This window comes from Corylus avellana, chromosome 3, assembly GCF_965113065.1.
Source record: "Corylus avellana chromosome 3, dhCorAvel1.hap1.2, whole genome shotgun sequence".
NCBI classification, from domain to species: domain Eukaryota; kingdom Viridiplantae; phylum Streptophyta; class Magnoliopsida; order Fagales; family Betulaceae; genus Corylus; species Corylus avellana.
Genome location: NC_142492.1, coordinates 7,534,225 through 7,557,829, shown reverse-complemented (window position 1 = coordinate 7,557,829; position 23,605 = coordinate 7,534,225). Strand labels below are relative to the sequence as shown.

Genomic DNA, 23,605 nt, shown 5'->3' with positions numbered 1-23,605 from the left:
TGAAGGTCCACTACTTATGGCAATTAATTAATTGGGGGGGGACGCGGGGGGGGGGGGGGGGGGGTTGTTAAATGATACGGAATATTGTTAGGGGTAATGCAAGTTTTACTACAAATTTTTTATAAATTGATATGATAGTCCATGTTGTACTTACTAGGCAATCAACTATTAAAAAATTAAATTTATTTGTCAAATATAAGGGATAGTAATAAAAATAGTATCCTCCAACACCCACCTTTTCTCAATTATATTTTCCTAAAATTGAGATGTGATGAGCACTTCAGACTTTTTGTTCAAATACAAACATTTTCCTAAAATTGAGATGTGATGACCACCTTGGATTTTTAGTTCAAAATACAGCCATTCTTTATGGTAGTCTTACGGGAAGGATGTTTGCACATGTCTCCCGCAGGACAAACATCTTTTTTTGTTTTTTTGTTTTTTTTTGTCTCTATGTAGAAGTTTATTTCACAGTGGAACTGAATTACTGAATGAGAAAAGAGAAGCATTTTAGGTGCTGTTTTAAACAGTGATTTTGAGGTACCATGAATGACAAATTATAGCAAAGCAACTGGCAGTGTGGAGAGAACCCCCTTGAGGTCTTTTCATGACCACCATTTTCCAAAAAAACCATCAATGTTCTTTTCTGCACCTGTCATCTTCTGCACACTGCAGTATTGGGTGATTGACCCACACATCTGCAGCTGAGGTAGTGTTTGGTAAATGGGTTGACTTAGACACTGTAGTTAATGTAGATTGATGTGAAAAAAAAAATGTTTGGTAAAAAAAAATAAAAAAGTGGTATGAAAAAAGTGAAAAAAATTTGTTTTGTAGTAATTTTTTTATTTGAATAATAATAAAAAATGAATGATTTGATACAAAAAGTTAAAAAGTTAGAATGTTTTGATGTTGATTTTTTTGGAAAATAGTGATGAATAGTGTCTAGGCCAACTCCAATGGCTAGAGTTAAATCCAAGGATCAGGATCTCCTCTAATTTGGAGTAATTAGAGAATCTTATTTTTTGAGATCTTAGCCATCCAAAACATTTAATGGTCTAAAATATCTAAGAATACAAAACTCAAAAATAAACCCAACACACCTGATTATAAATAATAAAAACATTTATTTATTTGTTTTTTTTTTTTAAAAAAAAATATTGGAGTAGAAGCAACCCCATGGGGCGGCTCGCCGCCGCCGCCGGCCATCCCATGGGTGGGTGGGGGTGGCCGCATAGCAAATCTGGCAGTGGCGCGCGGCCACCCCATGGCCAAGGAGTGGCCTCGCGCCACCCGCAGAAGCCCATGGGGTGGTCGTGCGGCCACCCCCAGAAGCGCACAGCCACCCCCAGCAGATCTGGGGGTGGCGCACGACCATCCCCGGAAGGCTTAGAGTGGCCGCGCAGCCACCCCATGGCCTTTTGGGGATGGTCTCGCGCCACCCCCAGATTTGCTGGGGGTGGCTGTGCGCTTCTGGGGGTGGCGCGAGGCCACCCCTTGGCCATGGGGGTGGCCGCGCGCCCACCACTAGGCCATGGGGTGGCCACGCACCACCCCCAGATGGGCGGCTCTGGGCGGAGCCGCCCCTTTTTTTTTTTTTTTTCATTTTGTTTTGAAATTAATTAATTTTTTAATTTAAATTTGGTATAAAATCTTGTGTGGTTGTGTTTGTGTTTGAGTTTTGAGATTAGAATATTTTGAACCCTTAATTCATCTAAGGGCTGAAATTAGAAAAAATGAGATTCTCATTTTCCCCTCAAGTGGAGGGGATCTTGATCCTCCTTAAATCCACTCCCACATAAAGAATCTCATCTACCAAAAACGTCATCATAACCACCTCGTGGTGAAGAAATAAAGAGGGGCAATGATGAGGTCAGACTTGCCACTGCAGCAAAACCAAGCAGCTCACATGCTAATTTTGTTATAAATATTGTGATCCATATCTCAAACACTCATGCCAAGTTCTTCTTTCCTTTAAATTTTTTCACTGATCTTTCTTGATCTTTTATCAAATAAAATATAGATTGTACCTAACCTGAGATATTTTCACCTGTAAGGGTCGTTGCAAGCTGTGAGAAAGGTGTCTAATTATTGGTTAAAAGAAGAAGACAGAATCAATTGACAACTTGTGCTGGTTCATGCATACATAGTTCTGGTGAGTCTGTGCATGGAAACTCCAGTTCTTCTTATAAATCTGTCATTCTTATAAGTCTCATTGTACGAGTCTATATGTGCATGAATCTAGTTGAATTTTGTTCTAACAAAAGAAAGTTTTTCAGTGGGGCAGAGAGTTTAATTCTTTAGGAGAAATGAACATGGAAGAAGCCAAAGAAAAGAAAGAGATTGAGAGGGAAGAGTTTGAAAAACTACCTGCAGATAATGAACCTGATCAACAGGGACCGAAGAGAATCCAGCCATGGACACAGCAGATAACAGTAAGGGGAATAGTGGTGAGCATTATTATTGGAACCATGTACAGCATCATAGCCATGAAGTTCAGCCTCACAACAGGGATAGTTCCTCATCTAAATGTCTCTGCTGCCCTTCTGGCTTTCGTGTTCGTCCGGACATGGATAAAACTGCTCCATAGAGCTGGGATTGTATCAAAGCCCTTCACTCGGCAAGAGAACACCATGATACAAACTTGTGCAGTTGCATGCTATAGCATTGCTGCTGGAGGTTTGAGGCTTTAATTTTTCAAATTTTTCATTTTAAATTCTCGTTTTTCTTTTTCATATTCGAATTCCCAGCAATTTGCTGTTCTGATTGCTGGTGAGAGATTCCTATAAACCTACATGATCCCATATTAACTCTCACAAACTTACATCAACGATCCGAATTACTAGCAATCCAAACAGTTACCATCTTTATCCCACTTTTTCCATACTTTTTAAGAACTTTGATATACTCTTGACATGTCTTTTTCTCTTTTGGGCTGCAGGTGGATTTGCTTCTTATCTCTTGGGATTAAACAAGAGGACATATGAGTTGTCAGGGGTCAACAATGAGGGGAATACCCTAAGGAGTGTCAAGGAACCTGGATTTGGTTGGATGACTGGCTACCTTTATCTAGTCTGCTTTGTTGGTCTTTTTGCCTTGGTTCCTTTGAGGAAGGTACGTACATCTAGTCTCTTTCATCTTCTTTCTTGAAAATTTGCAAAGTGCGCGCAACTACTTTTTCCCCAACAGATTAGGTTAAAAGCAGCCTATAACTTGTTAATTCGTCATATATTCTAAAGTTTAAGAAAATAAAAATATTAATTTGATTATTTAATTAATATTTTAAACCTCTACGTAGGTTCAAACTTTTTCTCAATAATTAAGGTCCAACGCTTGAATATTTAACTGAAATGAAAGTAAATCCTGAAGTCAAATTTAAACTCAACCTTTGATTTAATATCATGTTAAGTCACTATTTATTTTAAAAGTTTGAAATTAATTTAAGAGTAATGTTTATTAGTATATTTTTATACGATTGCCATACAACTTGATGATGCGGCAATGAAAATCAGCCATTGACCAGCACTTATAAAAAAAAAAAAAATCAAAAAAAAAATCAAAAAAAAAAAATCAAAGTCTGATTTTGATTGTCACATCATCTTATTTATATGAAAATTGTATAGTAAGGTACTAAATAACATTATTCTTAATTTAATTAATATTCCTAGAGTTATAAAAACTTACAATAAGGTCTTTATTAGTCTTTAACAATTTTCTTTCTTCTTAATTAGTGGTGATTTTTTGAACTGGACTTGTGTTGAACTCACTAAAGATAGCAAACCATGATCAGTTTTATGTTAAACAAAAAAACAATTGCCAGAAAAATTCAGCAAAGTTATCATTGAAAAGTGGGCATTTCTTTCTTCTTAGCAAACCATCATTGCAGATTTAATGGATTCACACCCCACCGTGATATTTTTGTGCTTTTCTGGCCCAATATGAAGATATCATTTTCCCTTTTATGCTTATGCCATTCCCATTGTTCTGCAGATAATGATAGTGGACCTCCAATTAACATATCCAAGTGGCCTGGCAACTGCAGTTCTCATCAATGGCTTCCATACCCAGGGGGATAAGATGGCCAAGTAAACCTCTTTTTCAGTATCTCTCACCTTTTTAATGAAACTAAAATCCTATAAAGAATCAAACCTCAAAAAGAAGAAAATATTATGCAGGAAGCAAGTTGGGGGGTTCATGAAATACTTTTCAGCAAGCTTCTTGTGGGGTTTCTTCAAGTGGTTTTTCAGCGGCAAAGAGGAGTGTGGTGGGTTCGCCCAGTTCCCATCGTTTGGATTGAAAGCATGGAAGCAAACGTATGTATTTTCTCTCTTCTTTGCTTCTTTGACCTCAACGTGCTAGCAATCTTAATTGTTTAAAGTATAGAATCTCAGAGCAAATGTCTCTGTCCCAATCTGACTCCACAGTTTATTTTATATTTCAATTAAATATCTTGCAGTACTGGCCTTTACTTGTTGATGGATAATTTAAACCCAAAACTCAAAATCTCGTATTAAAGAACGTGAAAATTCGATGAAAAGTATTATAGTATTAATTACATGACTATCAAATTTTGCAGATTCTACTTCGACTTTAACATGACATTTGTTGGGGCCGGGATGATTTGCTCCCACCTTGTGAACCTATCTTTGCTTCTTGGTGCTGTGCTCTCATATGGAATAATGTGGCCGCTTATAGATCGGCTTAAAGGAAATTGGTTTCTTGAGAGCTTGCAAGAGAGTGACATGAAGAGCCTATATGGTTACAAGGTCTTTCTCTTATATTAAGATTTTCAGTAATTTTGTTGTTCAAATTGCTAATAATTTAACCAACAAATATGAAAGAGCCCATATGAAACTTACCTACCCAAATAGGTGGATGGACATCTCATAATTTATTTGAGCAAGTGGATCCCATACGAGTTATCTATCCTAATTACTAACAATTTGTGCCCAAATTACTGTGGATCCTAATCCCTCTCTCTTCCAAATTCATATTTACTTCCTTTGCTACCCATGGTCGCCCATTTACACCATTATTTCTTGGGCAGGTTTTCATCTCCGTTGCTTTGATCCTAGGTGATGGGATTTACAATTTGATCAAGATATTGGCATGCACAGTCATTAACATCCGAGGCAGATTGAAGAACAAGGGCCTCAACAAGGGTAATATATACCTACAATAGCCTCGAATTTTCCTTTTCCATACAATTTTAGTTGGTTTCCACTTGGCTAGATGTTAAAGTATTAACTAAATAATTATATTTGTACTTTTCAATCAATTTAAGCTTTTGAGATGACTGGTGATTTAATGTGATATTAACCTCCTATTTAAGTTAAAAACATTTTACAAATTAACTTGGTAAATTTGGTTGGCATCTCACAAAATCCATCGAAATTAACCAATAAACAAAGGTGAAGAAGATGAGGATGGGGAAGAGAAACCCATGGAAGCTTTGAAACCACGACAAAGTAATTTATGGGTTCATACCTCTAACATTTGATCTTCTTCTCCCCCGCAGGTGAGGATGGTGAAGAGAAACCCATAGAAGCTTTGAAACAGAATGAAATTTTCCTGAGAGAAAACATTCCCATGTGGGTTGCAACCGTTGGATACGTCGTCTTCGCCATCTTGTCCATAATCGTGATCCCATTCATGTTCCCTCAACTGAAATGGTACTATGTCGTGGTAGCCTATTTTCTTGCTCCATCTCTAGCATTCTGCAATGCTTATGGAGCAGGTCTCACGGATATAAACATGGCCTATAATTATGGAAAAGTAGCCCTCTTCGTCTTGGCTGCGTTGAGCGGAAAAGAAGACGGTCTGGTGGCAGGTCTGGTTGGGTGTGGTCTCATCAAATCTGTTGTTTCTGTGGCTTGCATTCTGATGCAGGATTTCAAAACAGCCCATCTGACTTTCACTTCCCCTAGAGCAATGTTCGTGAACCAAGCCATTGGCACGGCTTTAGGCTGTCTAACAGCTCCTCTTAGCTTCTTCCTTTTCTACAAGGCATTTGATGTGGGAAACCCTAATGGAGAGTTCAAAGCTCCCTATGCATTGATCTACAGAAACATGGCAATTATAGGTGTTCAAGGCTTCTCTGCTCTGCCTCACCACTGCCTGCAACTTTGTTATGGCTTCTTCGCCTTTGCGGTGGGAGTCAACGTAGTGAGAGATTTGTCGCCGAAGAAGGTCGGAAAATTTATGCCACTTCCCATGGTCATGGCTGTGCCTTTTCTAGTTGGGGCATACTTTGCAATTGATATGTGCCTTGGGACTTTGGTTGTGTTTGTGTGGCACAAGATCAACTCCAAGAAGGCTGAGTTGATGGTTCCCGCAGTGGCTTCTGGATTAATTTGTGGGGAGGGGCTTTGGACACTTCCTGCTGCAGTTCTAGCTTTGGCCAAAATAAATCCTCCCATTTGCATGAAATTTGTGCCTTCCTAGAAAAAGCTCTAAAACGATTTGTAGGGAGAAAGGTAATAAAAAATATATGGCTAGGGTTATCGCTGGTTTAGATTAGTAGTGCCAGGTGCAAATAATATCATACACCAGTGATATGTGCAGGGTTGAATAGTTCTCAAACAACAATAAGAACGCATCTTATTGCTTTTCGTTGTTTTGGTGAGGGGTGAGGCTAATCCTCCGCCTTCCTGTGTGATTTCCTTTTGTTCTCTTTTTCCTTTTTGGAGTTTAGTATGACTAGCAATATTTCACACGATCCACAAGCCCAAATATAAACATGAACACAACATGAAATTAAAGCGTTAGGGCTTAGTGTAATAGGGTTCAGATCAAAACGGGTTGACTTGATTAGACGCAATTAATAAGCAGGTCAAATGTAGTTCAACCCGCGTAACCCATATTTCTTTCACCATATCTTACTCGTGCATTTCCTCATTTCATGGATAAGCGCCCTTCATGTGCATTACCATCATAATCATGGCATTCATATGCATTATCATCACAATCATGGCACATACCAAACATTAAGGTACTTCATGTGCATTATAATCATAATCATGGCATATACCAACAGTTAGGTATTAAAATAAAACCTGGCATGTGCCTTTATGTAGACAAGGATCGAGATCTCCCAACTGTTAACAGAAGTCATTTATAAAAGCATACTTATCATTTTTATTGGGAGTTTATGATGCTTGCTTACTTGGATGCTGGCAGGCTTGGTAGTAGTCCCCGTTCCACTTTAACCCTACAATTTATCACACAAACATGTTTAGAGAAATTCGTCTCTAATTTGTCAGAAAATAAGAAAGGACTATACTGTCCAGAATTTTATTTTCCGAATAGCTCTCCTCCCCTCTCTCTCCAATTTAAAGTCCTTGAACTTTATTAAATGCTAAGTTATCCAAGTCTGAAATTTCTGGACAGCCCCTGGTTTTCTCTTTATTTTTTATCAAATTCCAAATACAACAAATCACATAGGAGTTTATAAATTTCTGGTATCATCAAAATAAATCCAAACTTAATCATATGATCTAATAGTTCCTCAAATATCCAATAAGAAAATTATCTAGTTTGAATACGCTATATTCCTTCTTATAATATTTATTTGTCCCTTAGTAAATCCTGTACTTGATTAACCAAAACGTCCTCTGTCCATTTCCAATAAAATTGTCCTTTTGTCCAGTCAAAATGTCCGTTGCCCTTGTCCAGGTAAAATATGTCTTATGTCCAGTGTCCAGTTCCAGGTAAAAATATCCGTATTCAATGTTCAGGTATTCTTTGTCCAGGTAAAATGTCTTTTTGTCCATGCGCAAGTGAAATATTCATTACAACATTGCGCATTTAATTATGCATTACCAACTCAATATGCAAAAGATTAAGTAACTTTAATGGCTGTGTGAACTAATATCCAATTAGATACTTTGAAAATAATCAAGAGAGAAAATCCAACACCTAACCAATTAAAGGTTAAAACTTTCATTTCCTTTCTCACTTATGCATTTCCTTAGTCCCCGAGCAGTGAATACAATGTTAGATCTATTATCTATACAAATTCAACAACAATCCAACCCACATGTAGAAAGTCCAAACTTTAGCAAATCACCTATTAATTATTCCGCCAGTATTCCAATACCTAGAAAAGTTGCCACCAAACATTACCAAACTCTTCAATTGTTTGGTCACTCATCAACACAATTCAAAACAAATGAACCCAATTCCTTCAATCTGCCATAACAACCCAAACATCATATCAAAATCGATCCCAACAGAGACTCAATCACATTCGGCCAAAACAGAGAACCCCAAACAACATCAAAACACATTAGCAACCCAAAATCCACAACAACCGAATATTGCTAACAATTTACACCCCAAAATCACCCCACTTGACCATACATCAAAACCCAAAATCCCATCAATTACAAATCAACACCCATTCAATTAATCCACCAAATTCTTCAATAAATCACGAAACTTAGAATTACCCACAACGATTACTTTCATTCAAACTCAAATGGAAACTTACAGTGAAAGAAAATGAGAGAGAGAGAGAGAGAGACAGTTACCTCCATTTTCGTCTTCCTCCTGCTTTTGTGCAAAAAGAGCATCAATTCTGGTTTTGAGGAGAGAGAGACGAAATTAAGTGGAACAGAGAGACCAATACCACCGACGGCCACCTGCCTGCGAGAGCCGGTGACGACGATTCAACCACACGCATAGGCTTTTTTCTTTCTCTCTCACTGCCACTCTCAGCGGTGGGCGGCCGTCGGTGGGGGAGAGGGAAAATGCATTTTGACAGTGGGTTGGGGATTCTGAAATTTGGGGATTTTGACGAATGTAGCTCGTCGCCGGAGATGTGGGTGGCTCGTGTGAAGAGCGGGAAGGTGAACCCTTTAGGGTTTCGGTCACCCTAAGGGGATCCGGTTATCCTAAACTCGTTTCTAAACCCTCAAACGCGTTTCTGGATTCAAAACTATAAAATAGAGGGGGAAGGGGATTCCTTTTGGGATTCGATCACCCTAAAGGGATGCGGTCATCCTAAACTCGTTCGTGGTCTCCGGTGGCCGGCCGTCGGTGAGGGGAGAGGGAAGAGGACAGAGGAGAAAGAGAGAGCGGGGGAGATATTTGTGTGAGCATTTGTGGGAAGAGATGAAGAGATCCACGTCTAACCTAAAAAATTGATTTTTTTTTTTTTTAAAGTCAAACGTGGCACAAACCCACACCAGATTGGCCGATTGGGCAGACAAAGGTCTGCCGAATATATATATATATATATATATATATATATTTGCACAAAAGAAAATAAAACGAGAATTTGAACAAGTAACTTACATTTCATGAAACGTAATTACCGGCCAATTGAACTACTCTTCTTAGACCTTAAAATCTCTTCCATAGTTAAAATACTAAAAATGCCTCCCTCTCATTTTTTATTTATTTTTTACTGATCCTTCATATTGCCATTTTAATATTTTATTTAACTGCCTCTCATCAAATAATTATACCTTAATCCACCAAACACTTTTCTAATAATAAATTAAAGGCTTGTAGACTTTTATTATAAATCTTTTATAAAGTGAAGTGACAATTCACATAACATTTATTATGATAATCGCTAAACAATTGAATTTAATTGTACTTAACATATGAGTACCACATGGACCATGACTTCAGTTTATAACTGTACTCAGCACAAGCAATTGAAGAATAAAAAAAGTTTCACCTTTTTTTTAATTTTTTTGGTTTAATTGGAATTCAGACTACTGTCAGTTTTATTTTAGGTTCAAAAACATCAAGCTTACAAACTTGGTAAATTATATGTAGCATTTTGATTGAATAACTTAACCTTTTCTTACCTACTTTGTAATATAATATATTAATATCTATTATTTTGTACACACATGTGCATAGGGCTGTCAAAACGGGTCCGCGGGTCGACCCGTTTACGACCCGCGGGGACCCGCGACCCGTTTAACCAAGACCCAGACACGACCCGTTTATTTAACGGGTCGGACCCCCCGACACGACTCGAACCCGGGTTTTTCACGGGTCGCACGACACGACCCGTGAGACCCGTTTAAAATAACGGGTCGTTCCGGGTCGACACGACCCGTTTACCCGTTTAACTTAAAAATGATTTTTTTTTTTTTTTAAATAAAATAATAATATTTTTAGCAATTATCTCTTAAAATTAAACTCTTAGCAGGCTAGCCATACCAAATCACTTAATAGTTAGAAGTTAAGTGGCGTGGGCGGTGGCGTGAGGTCCGGTGAGGCCGAGAGGGAGGAAATTGAGGAATGGCCGAATGGGTTTTTGTTTATAATTCTAGATCTGGACTGGAGGCTTCACGATCTAATCTATGGCTCTTAGCCTCTCTGTGCTGTTTTTACTTTTTCATTTTTTCTTTAATTCTTTTAAGTGAAAAAAAAAAAAAAGACAAACGGGTCTGGCGGGTCACCCGCGGGTCGACCCGCGACACGACCCGTTAAGCACTCATAAACGGGTCATAAACGGGTCGACCCGTTTATGACCCAAACCCGTTTAATGTAAACCCAAACCCGCTAATTTCGTGTCGTGTTCGTGTCGGGTTGTCGGGTCGTGTCAAAATTGCCAGCCCTACATGTGCATTTGTGTGGATATCGAATGTATACTAACACGTTAGATGTTAATATATTAATATATAATGAAAAAAAAAGATCTTCACATAGTGCAAGTTATGGGCCAGTATAAATAAAAGTAGAAGCTTTCAAAAAAATACCTTAGAATTGCGACAAGTAACAGTCTATTTTTTTTTTATTCAAAGTGGGGGGAGGAAGAAGGGGAATTACAAGAACACAAACGAAAACGATAGAGAAATCCTAATAACAGTTGGGAATGAGTCAAATAAATGACTCGGCCCATCAAGCGAACCGAAACTGCCAAAATAGGCTGTAATAAACGGCAAAATTTTATAAACGGAACAACACCCCAAAGGGTAGCCGACACGACCATCAGTGATCAGAAAAGAACAACATAGCCGGCCATTAGTAGTCAGAAAGGAGAGAAAGATGTCTGTCAAAAATACAAAAAAAGGCCAGATCGAGGATCTGGCCAAAAAAATGAACACAGTAAACAGAAAAATACAAGGAAATACAAAGAGACAACAAAAGCAAGCAAATAAAAGCATAATAAAATCTCCTAAGCCAAATATCAGCAACCCCAAAGGTGTAGATGGTTGAGACGCGCTGGAGGGAGGAGATGAAGCCGAAGACGATGGTGGATGGGCGTGATAGGTGGCGGGGCTGCCATGGGAAACGAGATCGGATTTCAAAGAAACCAAATCGGAGACCCATGACAAAACAGAACGAAAAGGCTGTAGTCGCGGCTCTGAGGAGGCGGAGGTACATCGGAGGAGGGGCTGGTGTTGGGATTTCAGGCGGAGATGAGATAAATCGCACAAGGCGATGAATAAACCCAGAGAAAAGAAATCACCGGTAAGAGGCATAATACAGAGAGAGGAAGAGGGATAGAAGAGGGGAGGAGGGGGCGGGAAGAACCAGGTCAGCCGTTCTTCCCACCCCAAGTCTTGCTTTTCTCTTTCTGGAGGCGCTAGAGAGAAAGAAGAAAACCCTACTTGCGAACCTTCTTGCAACAAGTAACAGTCGAAAATATTGACAAGTGTTCCTTTAATTTATCCCTATAATGCCTGTATAATATATAAGCATAAATCAAAATATATTAGAAATCTAAATCATCAAATAGGATTTCTTTAGTGTTATTAATGTCCGAATTTGATTGATTCTAGTTTATCTTTGTTATTTTAAAAAACGTCGTGCTTACTGTTAGAATATATGAAAAATATATAGGATTTGCCATCTAAATCATCAAATAGGATTTGCCGACTACCTGTCACCGTCGCTGGCTGCCCTGCCAGCCTCTATCTCTTCCGGCAGTCATCACCATTTATGGCTCGTTTCCGGCCTCTGCCACTCCCGTCATTATTGTTTTTGATTTCAAACTCAAGGCTCCAGAATATTCCACATTGAGTTTAAAGGGGATGTTAGAATATATGGAAAATATATAATATTTTCCGTATATTTCATAATTATGGTGATATCAAATATTCTCTATTTATGGGTTGATTGTAATCAAATACTGGAATTGTAATCAAATCCCCTTGATTTGATTGTAATAATTGTATTTAGACATTACCCTATAAATAGAGACCTTTGTATTATAGACAAATAAAGTTAATGGGTACAATGTAACCCTTAGAGGTATTCCAAGTGGTGGACGTAGGTGTCTAACACCTAACCACCCGTAAGTTTTTTATGTTCATTCTCTATATTGCTTCCGTTCAATGCATCATCATAATTTCAACACTTACAAAAATTAAATATAGCATTTTGATAGAATAACTCAACAATTTATTTATTTATTTAATTTGTAAATTATCTATAATTTTTGTGCACTTATGCGTGTGTAAATATTAAAAGAAAATGCTAGGTGCTTTTTTAGTATTCTCTTGGTGTCCTCTTAGTCCTAGATGTATATTATTTTTTAAAAACCAACTGAGAAAAATAAGTGCTGCTTTTTTTTAAAAAAAAAAAATAATAATAATAATATCCACATAGGACTAAGAGGACACCAAAAAAACACATAACTAGCATTCCCCAATATTAAATAGATGATATCACTTTAGATGCTAATATATTAATAATACAATTAGAAAACACCTGCATGTAGCACGAGTTAAAATAAAAATTGAAGACAGCAGCATTAGCATACAGCCATACATAAGGTTTTCCTTTAGTTTTGGTTAAACAAAGAAATTTGAATGACCCATCAATCAAGCAAATCGGTGAAAGCAATGATTTGATAACCAATGGTTTCTGTCTTTCTCTCCTAGGGCGGCTATTAGCATAAAACTTAGTTTAATTACTCGTAATGTGACAATGAGATGTTTATCTAATGATATTCAAATCACGTAAAGGGACTTTTATTAACATCAAAGTTTAAAAAGTATATAAATAATATTCTAGCTTAAAAAGTTAAGTATGTCTTCTATGGTTAGGGGACAAAGAGAAAAAACAAACATATTAGCAAAAGCTCCAAGAAAGTCTAGCTTGCTAGTGTAGTTTAGTAGTCATATATATATATATATATGGGAAATTATATCTGAAATCCTTAGGTAAACGCGCTTTTTAAAAAAATTTCCTGGGTATTTTTTTTTTTTAAATTAGTCCCTGGGTCACTCGAAACTACTAGAAAACTCATTACCGTCAATTTTTGTTAACTTCCATTAGTCTACTCAAAACTCACCGTTTTATCTGATTAAAATATTATTTTTTTTATTAATTTAATTTTAAAAATTCAATCTTAAAAAAAAAATAAAAAAAAATTTGAAGGGTGGCCGTAAGCCACCCCAGGGGTGGTTCGCCCACCCCATAGGGGTTGGGGGGGGGGGGGGGTGGCCAGGGATGGTGCCGCTGGCTACCGCCACCCCTGGCCACCCTTCAATTTTTTTTTTTTTTTTTTTAAAGATTGAATTTTTTAAATTAAATTAATAAAAAAATAATATTTTAATCAGATAAAACAGTGAGTTTTGAGTAGACTAACGGAAGTTAACAAAAATTGACGGTAGGGAGTTTTCTAGTAGTTTCGAGTGACCCAGGGAGTTTTTTAAAAAAGCGCGTTTACCTAAGGATTTTAGATATAATTTCCCTATATATATATATAAGCCAAGTTTTGACAGAGAAAGTGCAAGGAATTGCGACACGTATCCTGAACCCATGTTTTAGAGAGTGCATATAATTGCGACACGTGGCGTTTTAAAGAATGAACAAGTTTTGGGCATTTAAAACCTAGGGGTTTTATTTGTAATGCATTTAATTATTTTAATGTAGAAAACAAAAGGTTCTGAAATTCTCTCTCTCTTTGTATATCAATATTGTGAGACAATTAAAATGTAGGAATTTTATTTGTAATAGATTTAATTGTCTTAATGAAGAAAACAAAAGGCTCTCAAATTTTCTCTTTCTCTCTCTATTTTTCTTTTTATCTTCTTTTACTTTCTGTTTTTCTTTGTGTCCCTTATATTTTTTTTCAAATTTATATATTATTTTTATTCAAATTGATTATTTCTCTTTTGTAAATTTTATATTAAAACGTAGGGATTTTATTTGTAATATATTTAATTGTCTTAATAAAGAAAACAAGGGTTTCCAAATTTTGTCTTTTTGTCTCTATTTGTTTTTATGTCTTCACTTGCTTTCTGTTTATATCCTACAATTAAAACCTATGAGTTTTATTTATGATGCATTTACTTGATGTCTTAGTGAAGAAAATAAAAGGTTCCAAAATTCTCTCTCTGTCTCTCTCCTTATTTTTCTTTTTTTCTTCTCTTGCTTTCTTTCTATTTATATCTCAGTGTTATTTTGTAAATTTTACACTCAATTTAGGGAAAAAAAAAAAAAAAAAAAACGAGCGAGTTTCCAATTGTTGTTTCTAAATGAAAAAATATACTTAAGTTCTTTTCTTTATTTTGTTTTTTGTTTTTTGTTTTTTTTTGATAGAATAGTTCTTTTCTATTATATTAGTATTTTCATTTTTTTTCCCCTTTTTTTAATCTTTATCCTTATTTATGTTCTTCCATTTTCCTTTTTGTTCCTTATATATATATATATATATATATATATATATATATTCTAATTTATACATTATTTTTCTTCAAATTGATTACTCTCTTTTTTCTTTCTTTTTTTTTTTTTTTTTTGTAAATTTTGCATTGAATTCAAAAAATGATAGTGAGAGATAGTTCCCTATCTTTATTTTTAGTTGAGGATTTTTTTAGTTTGCATTGTTGTTCATTGAGTAATTCATTTTTCTGTTTACATGCTTAATTAATGGATGCCATTGGTTTTGAAGGTTTTATTAGAATCGGGAAACGTATACTGTAAAAAAAAAGACAATACTTTCAATTATATTAAAAATTCTATTTTTAGTTTTTTATCTTTATTTCATGTGGTTATGTTATTCAATTTTTGTTTTTTCTTTAAATTTTCTACTAAATTATATATTATTTTTCATTCAAATTGATTATTTTTCTTTGGTAAATTTTACATTGAATTCAGGAAAATGACAGTAAGAGAGAGTTTCCTATTATTATTTTTGGTATGAGGTATGATTTTTTGTTATTATGTTGATGTTTATTGAGTAGTTTTTTTTTTTTTTTTCCTATGTGTCCTAAAAGTAGTTCATTATATATATATATATATATATATATATATATATATATATATGTTGTTATGTTATTTCATTCTTCGATTTTTTTTTCTTATATTTTATTCAAATTGATTATTTTTCTTTTGTAAATTTTACGTTGAATTGAAGGAAATGACGGTGAAAAAGAGGTATGAGGTATAAATTTTTAGATTATGTTGATCTTCATTGAGTTTTTTTTTTTTTTTTTTTTTTTTTGCAGTCTGTCCTAAAAGTAGTTCCGTTTATGTTATATATGTGAAGGATAGTCGGGAAAAAAAAAAAGCTTTATTTGATAATGCTTTTTTCCAATACCTTTGAATTTCATTGGAACTAGAAAAAATATAGAGAAAGAGATATTTATTTCATGTTGTTTTATTTTTCCTTTTTTTCCTTATTTTCTGTTTTACATTTGTGTCCCTTATATTTTTTTTTTTCAAATTTATATTATTTTTTTTCAAATTGATTACTTCTCTTTTGTAAATTTTATAATTAAAACGTAGCGGTTTTATTTGTAATATATTTAATTGTCTTAATGAAGAAAACAAAAGGTTCCCAAATTTTGTCTTTTTGTCTCTATTTGTCTTTATGTCTTCTCTTGCTTTCTTTATATCCTACAATTAAAACTAAGGAGTTTTATTTAAGATGCACTTAATTGATGTCTTAGTAAAAAAACAAAAGGTTCCAAAATTCTCTCTCTCTCTTTATTTTTCTTTTTTCTTCTCTTGCTTTCTATTTATATCTTAATATTATTTTGTAAATTTTACACTCAATTTAGGAAAAGCGAGAGAGAGAGACTTTTCAATTGTTGTTTTTGAATGAAAAAATATACTTCAGTTCTTTTCTTTTTTTGTTTTTATTTTTATTTTTCTTATTATTTTGCTAGAATTGTTCTTTTCACTTTTTTTTTTTCTTAAATCTTTATTATGTAGTTATGTTCTTCCACTTTCGTTTTTGTTATATATATATTCTAATTTATACATTATTTTTATTCAAATTGATTACTTTTTTTTTTTTTAAAAAAAAAAAATTAAATTGAATTCAAGAAATAATAATGAGAGATAGTTCTCTATGTTATTTTTAGTTGAGGATTTTTTAGTTTGCGTTGTTGTTCATTGAGTAATTCATTTTTCTGTTTACATGCTTAATTAATGGATGACATTGGTTTTCAAGGTTTCATTGGAATCGGGAAACGTATACTGCAGAAAAAGACAATACTTTCAATTATATTAAAAATTTTATTTTTAGTTTTTTATCTTTATTTCATGTGGTTATGTTCTTCCATTTTTGTTTTTCCCTTAAATTTTCTACTAAATTATATATTATTTTTTTTTCAAATTGATTATTTTTCTTTGGTAAATTTTACATTGAATTCAAGGAAATGATAGTGAGAGAGAGTTTCCTATCATTATTTTTGGTACGAGGTATGACTTTTTTTTATTATGTTGATGTTTATTGAGTAGGTTTTTTTTTTCCTATGTGTCCTAAAAGTAGTACATTTTATGTTATATATGTGAAGGATCGTCGAAAAGAAAAAAAAAAAAAAACACAAAAACACAAAAACTTTATTTGACAATACTTTTTTTCCTATGCCTCTTAATTTCATTGGATCTAGGAAAAATATAGAGAAAGCAATATTTATTTCATGTTATTTTATTTTTCATTTTTTCCTTATTTTATGTTCTAATTTATATATTATTTTTCATTCAAATTTCTTATTTTTCTTTTGTAAATTTAATTGATTTTGTTGTTCATTATTTTTTTTTTTTGTGTTCCAATATTCCTTCCATATCTCTTTCTTTTATGAGAGAGATAAAACTATTCATATGGGAATAAATATTTTAATATGTTTTATGGGTCTTATGTTTTAACTGATGTCAAAGTTTAATGTGTTTTTTTTTTTTTTTTTTTTTTTTTTTTGCGATTTACTATGATTTAATGTGTATTTTTTAATGTGCTTAAATTAAAATTAATTAAGGGTCTTATGTTTTAACTCATTCCAGGTTTTCTTCTTGTTTTTTTTTTTTTTTTTCTCTGTACACTTTCTTTCCATTTTAAATTACACATATGATAATGTTTTAATATGTTTTAATTTATATGGATTAAAACTAAAATTATATATGGTTCTTATGATATTATATTTTTATGTGATTTATATATTCATGCAATCTTATGTATAATTGTCTCACTATGTTCAGTAATATACTGTTGTATAACTTTTAGTATTATTATTTTTTTAATTATTGAAATAGGCATGATATATTTTTTACACAACTTTTTTAACCTATAATAAAAAATACAATGGAGATGTGTTTTAAGTTTTAAAACACTTCATCACGGGTTCGAGTCATGGAGGGAACGGCATATGAGCTGAATTAAGTCAGTGGAGCCGCCAAAAGAGAAATAGCTACCATCAAGTCAGTGTCGATAAAGTAAGCCGCCGTGAACGCAGGCTGCGGAAGTGTGATGGTATATTACAATTTTAGTGTTTCACAAGCACAATCTTAACCATGTGTGTATAAGTTATTAGACATCATCTTTTTGTAAACTGATTTTTAAGAGTGATTTATACCTAAAGTTTGAATTAGAACATAAACAAAATAGAATAGGTGAAAATGGAAAAAATCTATTTTACTGTTCAACTTTTATTTTAATATTGCATCTAAATTGCAAATGAAATGGACAGTGATTAAAAAAAATAAAAATGGATCGACTCTTGGTAGCCTTCAAAGCTCACGGTGGCCTGTAACCCATGATGAGTGATGACTAAGACATTTTAAAATATTTTAGCTGGCAATTTCGTCAAATTACCTCAAAGCCTCTCTCTCTCTCTCTCTCTCACTGATTTGTAGTGGACCGACGCAAATGTTTTTGGCCACAATAACGATCGAGGCAGCTCAGCCCCAACACCCTTTGGGAAAATCTAGAGGCAAAAGCACAAGTGAGCCACGGGTGCACTTCATCATTTTCAGGCATTTGACTCACTCGCATACTACCAAGTAGCGAGTGAAAACCACTCATCTCATCTCATAAGGACTCTTTTGATCGACTGTATCTTTTGGTTTAAAATGTGTAACATAATATCTTTGATTCCATATTAATTCGTATATGAGTAGTGATTTTTAGCACACTGGCGTGCTTACTATTTAAGCACGCCGGTGTTAAAATATTATTATTATTTTTATTTTTTACTGTTCAAATATTATTTTAATAAAATTTTATAATATTTTAACACCGGCATGCTTACTGTTCAAGTACGCCAGTGTGCTAAAAATCACTACTCATTCGTGTATATTCGTCCAACAATATATTATTTATTTACACATAAGTTGTGCACACCTAATGTCGATCCAAGAAAATCTACAAAGAAGACGTAAGAGATTAGAAAAAGGTCTAGTAGAGATGCCAGAATAACCACTTCTAAAGGCTAACCAGCCTAACATATATGCACTCCATAAGTCGATGCTATTGGTATACTATAATTTTTATTATAACCTTTTACAAATTTATGTGGCCGTCCATATTTTATATAAATGAATATCATACGATAATCTATATTTTAATTACTAATGTAATAAGTGTTAAATAAATACTTATATCAATTTAACCCCCTCAAACTACTACCTTAATGACAATTTACCCCACAAACTATCAATTATTATAATTTACCTCTCAAACTATCAAAACAATAACAATGTACCTCCCAATGCTAGCAAAATAATGAAATTACCTCTATAAAATTTTTAATAAGACAAAAATACCCTTAAAATTTTGAAGAAAAAAAATTTAATTTTTAATATTTTTGTTTTTATTTTAGTAAGGGTAATTTTGTTATTTTTTTTAAATTGAGAGTACATTGTCATTGTTTTGATAGTTTGAGGGTAAATTGTCGCAATTGATAATTTGGGAGGTAAATTGTCATTAGGATGGTAGTTTGAGGAGGTTAAGTGGACTTTACCCATCAATTTATAAATGTGATAAATATCATGTGGATTATTACGTGATTATCTATATATAAATGGTTAATTTTTTTTTTAAAAAAAAAAAATTATAGTAATCTCTACCCACAATTTATGATGATTTTCACATTGTCGCAACCCCAAAAAAATCAACAAGTTCAGTAATGGGCACTTTTGGTAATTCAATTACTTACTCAATCGGTAAGACGACAGAAATGTCACATCTTTACTAGTATAAGTTAATAGTATAGCTTATGGACACTCTAGGGACAAGGACCTAAAAAAAAAAAAAAAAAAAAAAAAGTGTATCGTTCAAGGAGATGTCTCTATTTATAAGTCTCATTGTGTGAGTCTATATATGCATGAATCTAGTTGAATTTTGTTCTAACAAAAGAAAGTTTTCCAGTGGGGCAGAGGGTTTAATTCTTTAGGAGAAATGAACATGGAAGAAGCCAAAGAAAAGAAAGAGATTGAGAGGGAAGAGTTTGAAAAACTACCTGCAGATAATGAACCTGATCAACAGGGGCCGAAGAGAATCCAGCCATGGACACAGCAGATAACAGTAAGGGGAATAGTGGTGAGCATTATTATTGGAGCCATGTACAGCATCATAGCCATGAAGCTCAACCTCACAGCAGGGATAGTTCCTAATCTAAATGTCTCTGCTGCCCTTCTGGCTTTCCTATTCATCCGGACATGGATAAAACTGCTCCATAGAGCTGGGATTGTATCAAAGCCCTTCACTCGGCAAGAAAACACTATGATACAAACTTGTGTCGTTGCATGCTATAGCATTGCTTCTGGAGGTTTGAGGCTTTAATTTTTCTAATTTTGCATATTAAATTCTTGGTTTTTTTCCCTTTACTTTTTCAGACTCGATCTTCAACAGTAAATTCCGACAGCAAATACGAGAAAGTTCTTATAAATTGCCTTCCAAACAAATAAGCAGACAGTTCAAAATTTGCTTGAGCAGATCGACTCTCATATTTATTGTCTAAATTTCAAAATTCCTAAAACTTTTTCCGTACTTTTCAAGAATTTCGATATACTTCTTACATGTCTATTTCTATTTTGGGCTACAGGTGGATTTGCTTCTAATCTCTTGGCATTAAACAGGAAGACGTACGAATTGTCAGGGATCAACAATGAGGGGAACTCCCCAAGGAGTGTCAAGGATCCTGGATTTGGTTGGATGGTTGGCTACCTCTATCTAGTCTGCTTTGTTGGTCTTTTTGTTTTAGTTCCTTTGAGGAAGGTACATCAAGTCTCTTTCATCTTCTTTCTTGAAAAATTATCAAGTGCATTTACTTTTCCCTCAAGGGGTTAGGTTAAAAACTGCCCATCACTCGTTAACTTATCACTTATTTAAAAAATTAAGCAGAAAAAAATTGCTAATTGAATGGATAATGTTATAAACTATTTCTCTTCAATAACTATCCCACAATATTAACCCGACAGTTTCAATTAACCTTTGAATAAGTCACTTTAAAAGAAAAAAAAAATTAAAATTAAAATAATGCTAGAAACCATATTTTTCATCACACCCCATTTCATTGAGTTAATGTGGTAATAACTATTAGCCTTGATTTATTTTTTATTTTTTAAAAGGGTTAATAAGCAATGTCACGTCAATCTAATGGGAGGTGGAGTGGGATGATGTGTGGTTTCTAGGAGTTAGTTGGAACTATTGTATTAGTATTGTGGGATAAAAATGGAGTCTCTATCATTTGTCTAAAGTAATTATTTAATTAATATTTTAAAACACTCGTTACGTGTAGATTCACACTTTTTTCTCAATAAGTAAGGCTTAACTCTTTGGATATTTAATTGAAATGAAGATAAATTGTGGAGTCAGAATTAAACTCAAGACCTTTTATCTGATATTGTATTAAATTATCAGTTTTTCAAAAAAAAAAAAAATTTATAAAAAAAATATATATTTAATTTAATTATTTAATTAATATTCTAAAATGTGAAGTGTTTGACAAGATCACTTTTTAAAAAAGTTGTTTGTTAATGTCAAGAAATTCGAGTGACTTTTTGAGAAATGAAAAGAAATTGTTAACAAAACGACCCGATCATTTGCCCTTTTATGCCTTGTCATAATTCTAATTGTCTGCAGATAATGATAGTAGACCTCAAATTAACATATCCAAGTGGCCTGGCAACTGCGGTTCTCATCAATGGCTTACACGGTCAGGGAGATAAGATGGCCAAGTACACCTCCTTTTCAGCATCTATTTACTTTTTTATTTTTATTTTTATTTTTTTATGAAAATAAAATCATATAAAGAATCAAACATTAAAAAAAAAAAAAAAACATTATGCAGGAAGCAAGTTCAGGGGTTCATGAAATATTTTTCAGCCAGTTTCTTGTGGGGTTTGTTCAAGTGGTTTTTCAGTGGAAAAGAGCAATGTGGTGGTGGATTCGAACAGTTCCCTACGTTTGGATTGAAAGCGTGGAAGCAAACGTATGTATTTGTTCTCTTCTTTGCTCATTTAAGGAGAGGTTTTAAACTTGACTCCATAGTTTATCTCTCATTTTAATTAAATATTTTGTGTATTAGCTCTTAAAAAACCACACGTGAGAGAGACTATCAAAATATTAATTTTCTTTTATAAGTATGTTGAAGTATTAATAGAATAATCAGTTGATTATTGAATTTTGCAGATTCTACTTCGACTTTAGCATGACATTGGTTGGGGCTGGGATGATTTGCTCCCACCTTGTTAACATATCTTTGCTTCTTGGAGCTGTGCTCTCGTATGGATTAATGTGGCCGCTGATTGGTAAACTTAAAGGAGATTGGTTCCCTAAGAACTTGCAAGAGAGTGACATGAAGGGTTTGTATGGTTACAAGGTCTCTCTTTTTCTCCCTCTCTCCCAAAATTCATATTTACTTCACAAATAATGCTAGAAAAACATTTGTATCCCTCATCTATCCCACAGTACCCATGGTCGCCCATTAACACCAAAGTTTTCTTGGGCAGGTTTTCATATCTGTTGCTTTGATCCTAGGTGATGGGATTTACAATTTCATCAAGATAATGGCATGCACAGTCATTAGCATCCATGGCAGAATGAAGAAGAAGGGCCTCATCAAGGGTAATATATACCTACAGGCTACAACAGCCTCAAAATTTTCCTTTTTCATGCTTCCATCAAACTTTAGATTGATGGTGCCCTTTAGACCAATGCCATTTCTAATAACAGTCCTCTTCTCCCCTGCAGGTGAGGATGGTGAAGAGAAATCCATGGAAGCCTTGAAACAGAATGAAATTTTCCTGAGAGAAAACATTCCCATGTGGGTTGCAGCCGTTGGATACGTCCTCTTCGCCAGCATCTCCATAACCGTGATCCCATTCATGTTCCCTCAACTGAAATGGTACTATGTTGTGGTAGCCTATTTTCTTGCTCCATCTCTAGCATTCTGCAATGCTTATGGAGCAGGCCTCACGGATATAAACATGGCCTTTAATTATGGAAAAGTAGCCCTCTTCGTCCTGGCAGCGTTGAGCGGAAAAGACAACGGTCTGGTGGCAGGTCTAGTTGGGAGTGGACTCATCAAATCTGTTGTTTCTGTGGCTTGCATTCTGATGCAGGATTTCAAAACAGCCCATCTCACTTTCACTTCCCCTAGAGCAATGTTCTTGAACCAAGCCATTGGCACGGCATTAGGCTGTCTAATAGCTCCTCTTAGCTTCTTCATTTTCTACAAGGCATTTGATGTGGGAAACCCTGATGGAGAGTTCAAAGCTCCCTATGCATTGATCTTTAGAAACATGGCAATTCTAGCTGTTCAAGGCTTCTCTGCTCTCCCTCACCACTGCCTGCAACTTTGTTATGGCTTCTTCGCCTTTGCGGTGGGAGTCAACATAGTGAGAGACTTGTCGCCACAGAAGGTTGGAAAATTTATGCCACTTCGTATGGTTGTGGCTGCGCCATTTCTAGTTGGGGCATACTTTGCAATTGCTATGTGCCTTGGGACTTTGGTTGTGTTTGTGTGGCACAAGATTAACCCCAAGAAGGCTGAGTTGATGGTTCCTGCAGTTGCTTTTGGATTAATTTGTGGGGAGGGGCTTTGGACACTTCCTGCTGCAGCTCTAGCTTTGGCCAAAATAAATCCTCCCATCTGCATCAAATTTGTGCCTTCCTAGAAAAAGCTCTAAAAGGATTTGTAGGGAGAAAGGCAATAATATATGGCGAGGGTTACCCCTAATTTAGATTAGTAGTGCCGGTGAAGATATCATCATATACCAGTGATATGTGCAGTGTCATATAGTTCTCAGACAATAATAAGAATGCATCTTATGGCTGATCCTTCGCATTTTCTTCTCTTTTTCAATTTTTGGAGTTTAGTAGGGCCGTTAATGTTTGACATAATTCGCGAACCCAACACGAACACGACATGAAATTACGAGATTATGGATTAGTGTAATAGGG

At 34.5% G+C, this 23,605-nt stretch overlaps 2 protein-coding genes and 1 long non-coding RNA gene across 5 annotated transcripts; 2 read left to right on the top strand and 1 right to left on the bottom strand.

The window, feature by feature from the left end:
- Window positions 1-2,062: 2,062 nt before the first annotated feature.
- On the top strand, window positions 2,063-6,611 carry LOC132175223 (metal-nicotianamine transporter YSL1-like). 2 transcript variants are annotated; one of them, XM_059587092.2, is made up of 8 exons: window positions 2,063-2,152; window positions 2,277-2,676; window positions 2,939-3,111; window positions 3,988-4,082; window positions 4,173-4,310; window positions 4,574-4,763; window positions 5,045-5,159; window positions 5,516-6,611. In XM_059587092.2, the coding sequence occupies exons 2-8, from the start codon at window positions 2,307-2,309 to the stop codon at window positions 6,439-6,441; spliced, it is 2,007 nt and encodes a 668-aa protein (XP_059443075.1). In that variant the 5' UTR covers window positions 2,063-2,152; window positions 2,277-2,306; the 3' UTR covers window positions 6,442-6,611. The 2 variants fall into 2 exon arrangements, with proteins under 2 accessions (XP_059443075.1, XP_059443076.1); XM_059587093.2 differs by lacking the exon at window positions 2,063-2,152 and having other exon boundaries at window positions 2,252-2,676.
- LOC132176154 (metal-nicotianamine transporter YSL1-like) lies at window positions 2,067-23,321 on the top strand. Of its 2 annotated transcripts, XM_088515020.1 has the most exons (8): window positions 2,067-2,152; window positions 19,568-19,967; window positions 20,244-20,416; window positions 21,284-21,378; window positions 21,492-21,632; window positions 21,833-22,022; window positions 22,153-22,267; window positions 22,394-23,321. In XM_088515020.1, exons 2-8 carry the CDS (start codon window positions 19,598-19,600, stop codon window positions 23,317-23,319), a joined length of 2,010 nt encoding a protein of 669 aa, XP_088371146.1. In that variant the 5' UTR covers window positions 2,067-2,152; window positions 19,568-19,597; the 3' UTR covers window positions 23,320-23,321. The 2 variants fall into 2 exon arrangements, with proteins under 2 accessions (XP_088371146.1, XP_088371147.1); XM_088515021.1 differs by lacking the exons at window positions 2,067-2,152; window positions 19,568-19,967 and having other exon boundaries at window positions 20,339-20,416; window positions 22,376-23,321.
- LOC132175225 (uncharacterized) lies at window positions 6,975-9,117 on the bottom strand. Its single transcript, XR_009439403.2, has 2 exons — window positions 8,529-9,117; window positions 6,975-7,207 (listed from the first exon to the last, which is right to left on the bottom strand). It is a non-coding gene; the product is annotated as an uncharacterized LOC132175225 (long non-coding RNA).
- Window positions 23,322-23,605: the final 284 nt, after the last annotated feature.

Bases quoted from the DNA above. Each gene is read 5' to 3' on its own strand.
- LOC132175223 (XM_059587092.2), top strand. From the start codon at position 2,307: ATGAACATGGAAGAAGCCAAAGAAAAGAAAGAGATTGAGAGGGAAGAG. The intron at 3,112-3,987 runs GTACGTACATCT...ATTGTTCTGCAG, and splicing joins CCTTGGTTCCTTTGAGGAAG to ATAATGATAGTGGACCTCCA. The intron at 4,764-5,044 runs GTCTTTCTCTTA...TTTCTTGGGCAG, and splicing joins AGAGCCTATATGGTTACAAG to GTTTTCATCTCCGTTGCTTT.
- LOC132176154 (XM_088515020.1), top strand. From the start codon at position 19,598: ATGAACATGGAAGAAGCCAAAGAAAAGAAAGAGATTGAGAGGGAAGAG. The intron at 19,968-20,243 runs GTTTGAGGCTTT...TTTGGGCTACAG, and splicing joins CTATAGCATTGCTTCTGGAG to GTGGATTTGCTTCTAATCTC. The intron at 21,633-21,832 runs GTATGTATTTGT...TGAATTTTGCAG, and splicing joins TTGAAAGCGTGGAAGCAAAC to ATTCTACTTCGACTTTAGCA.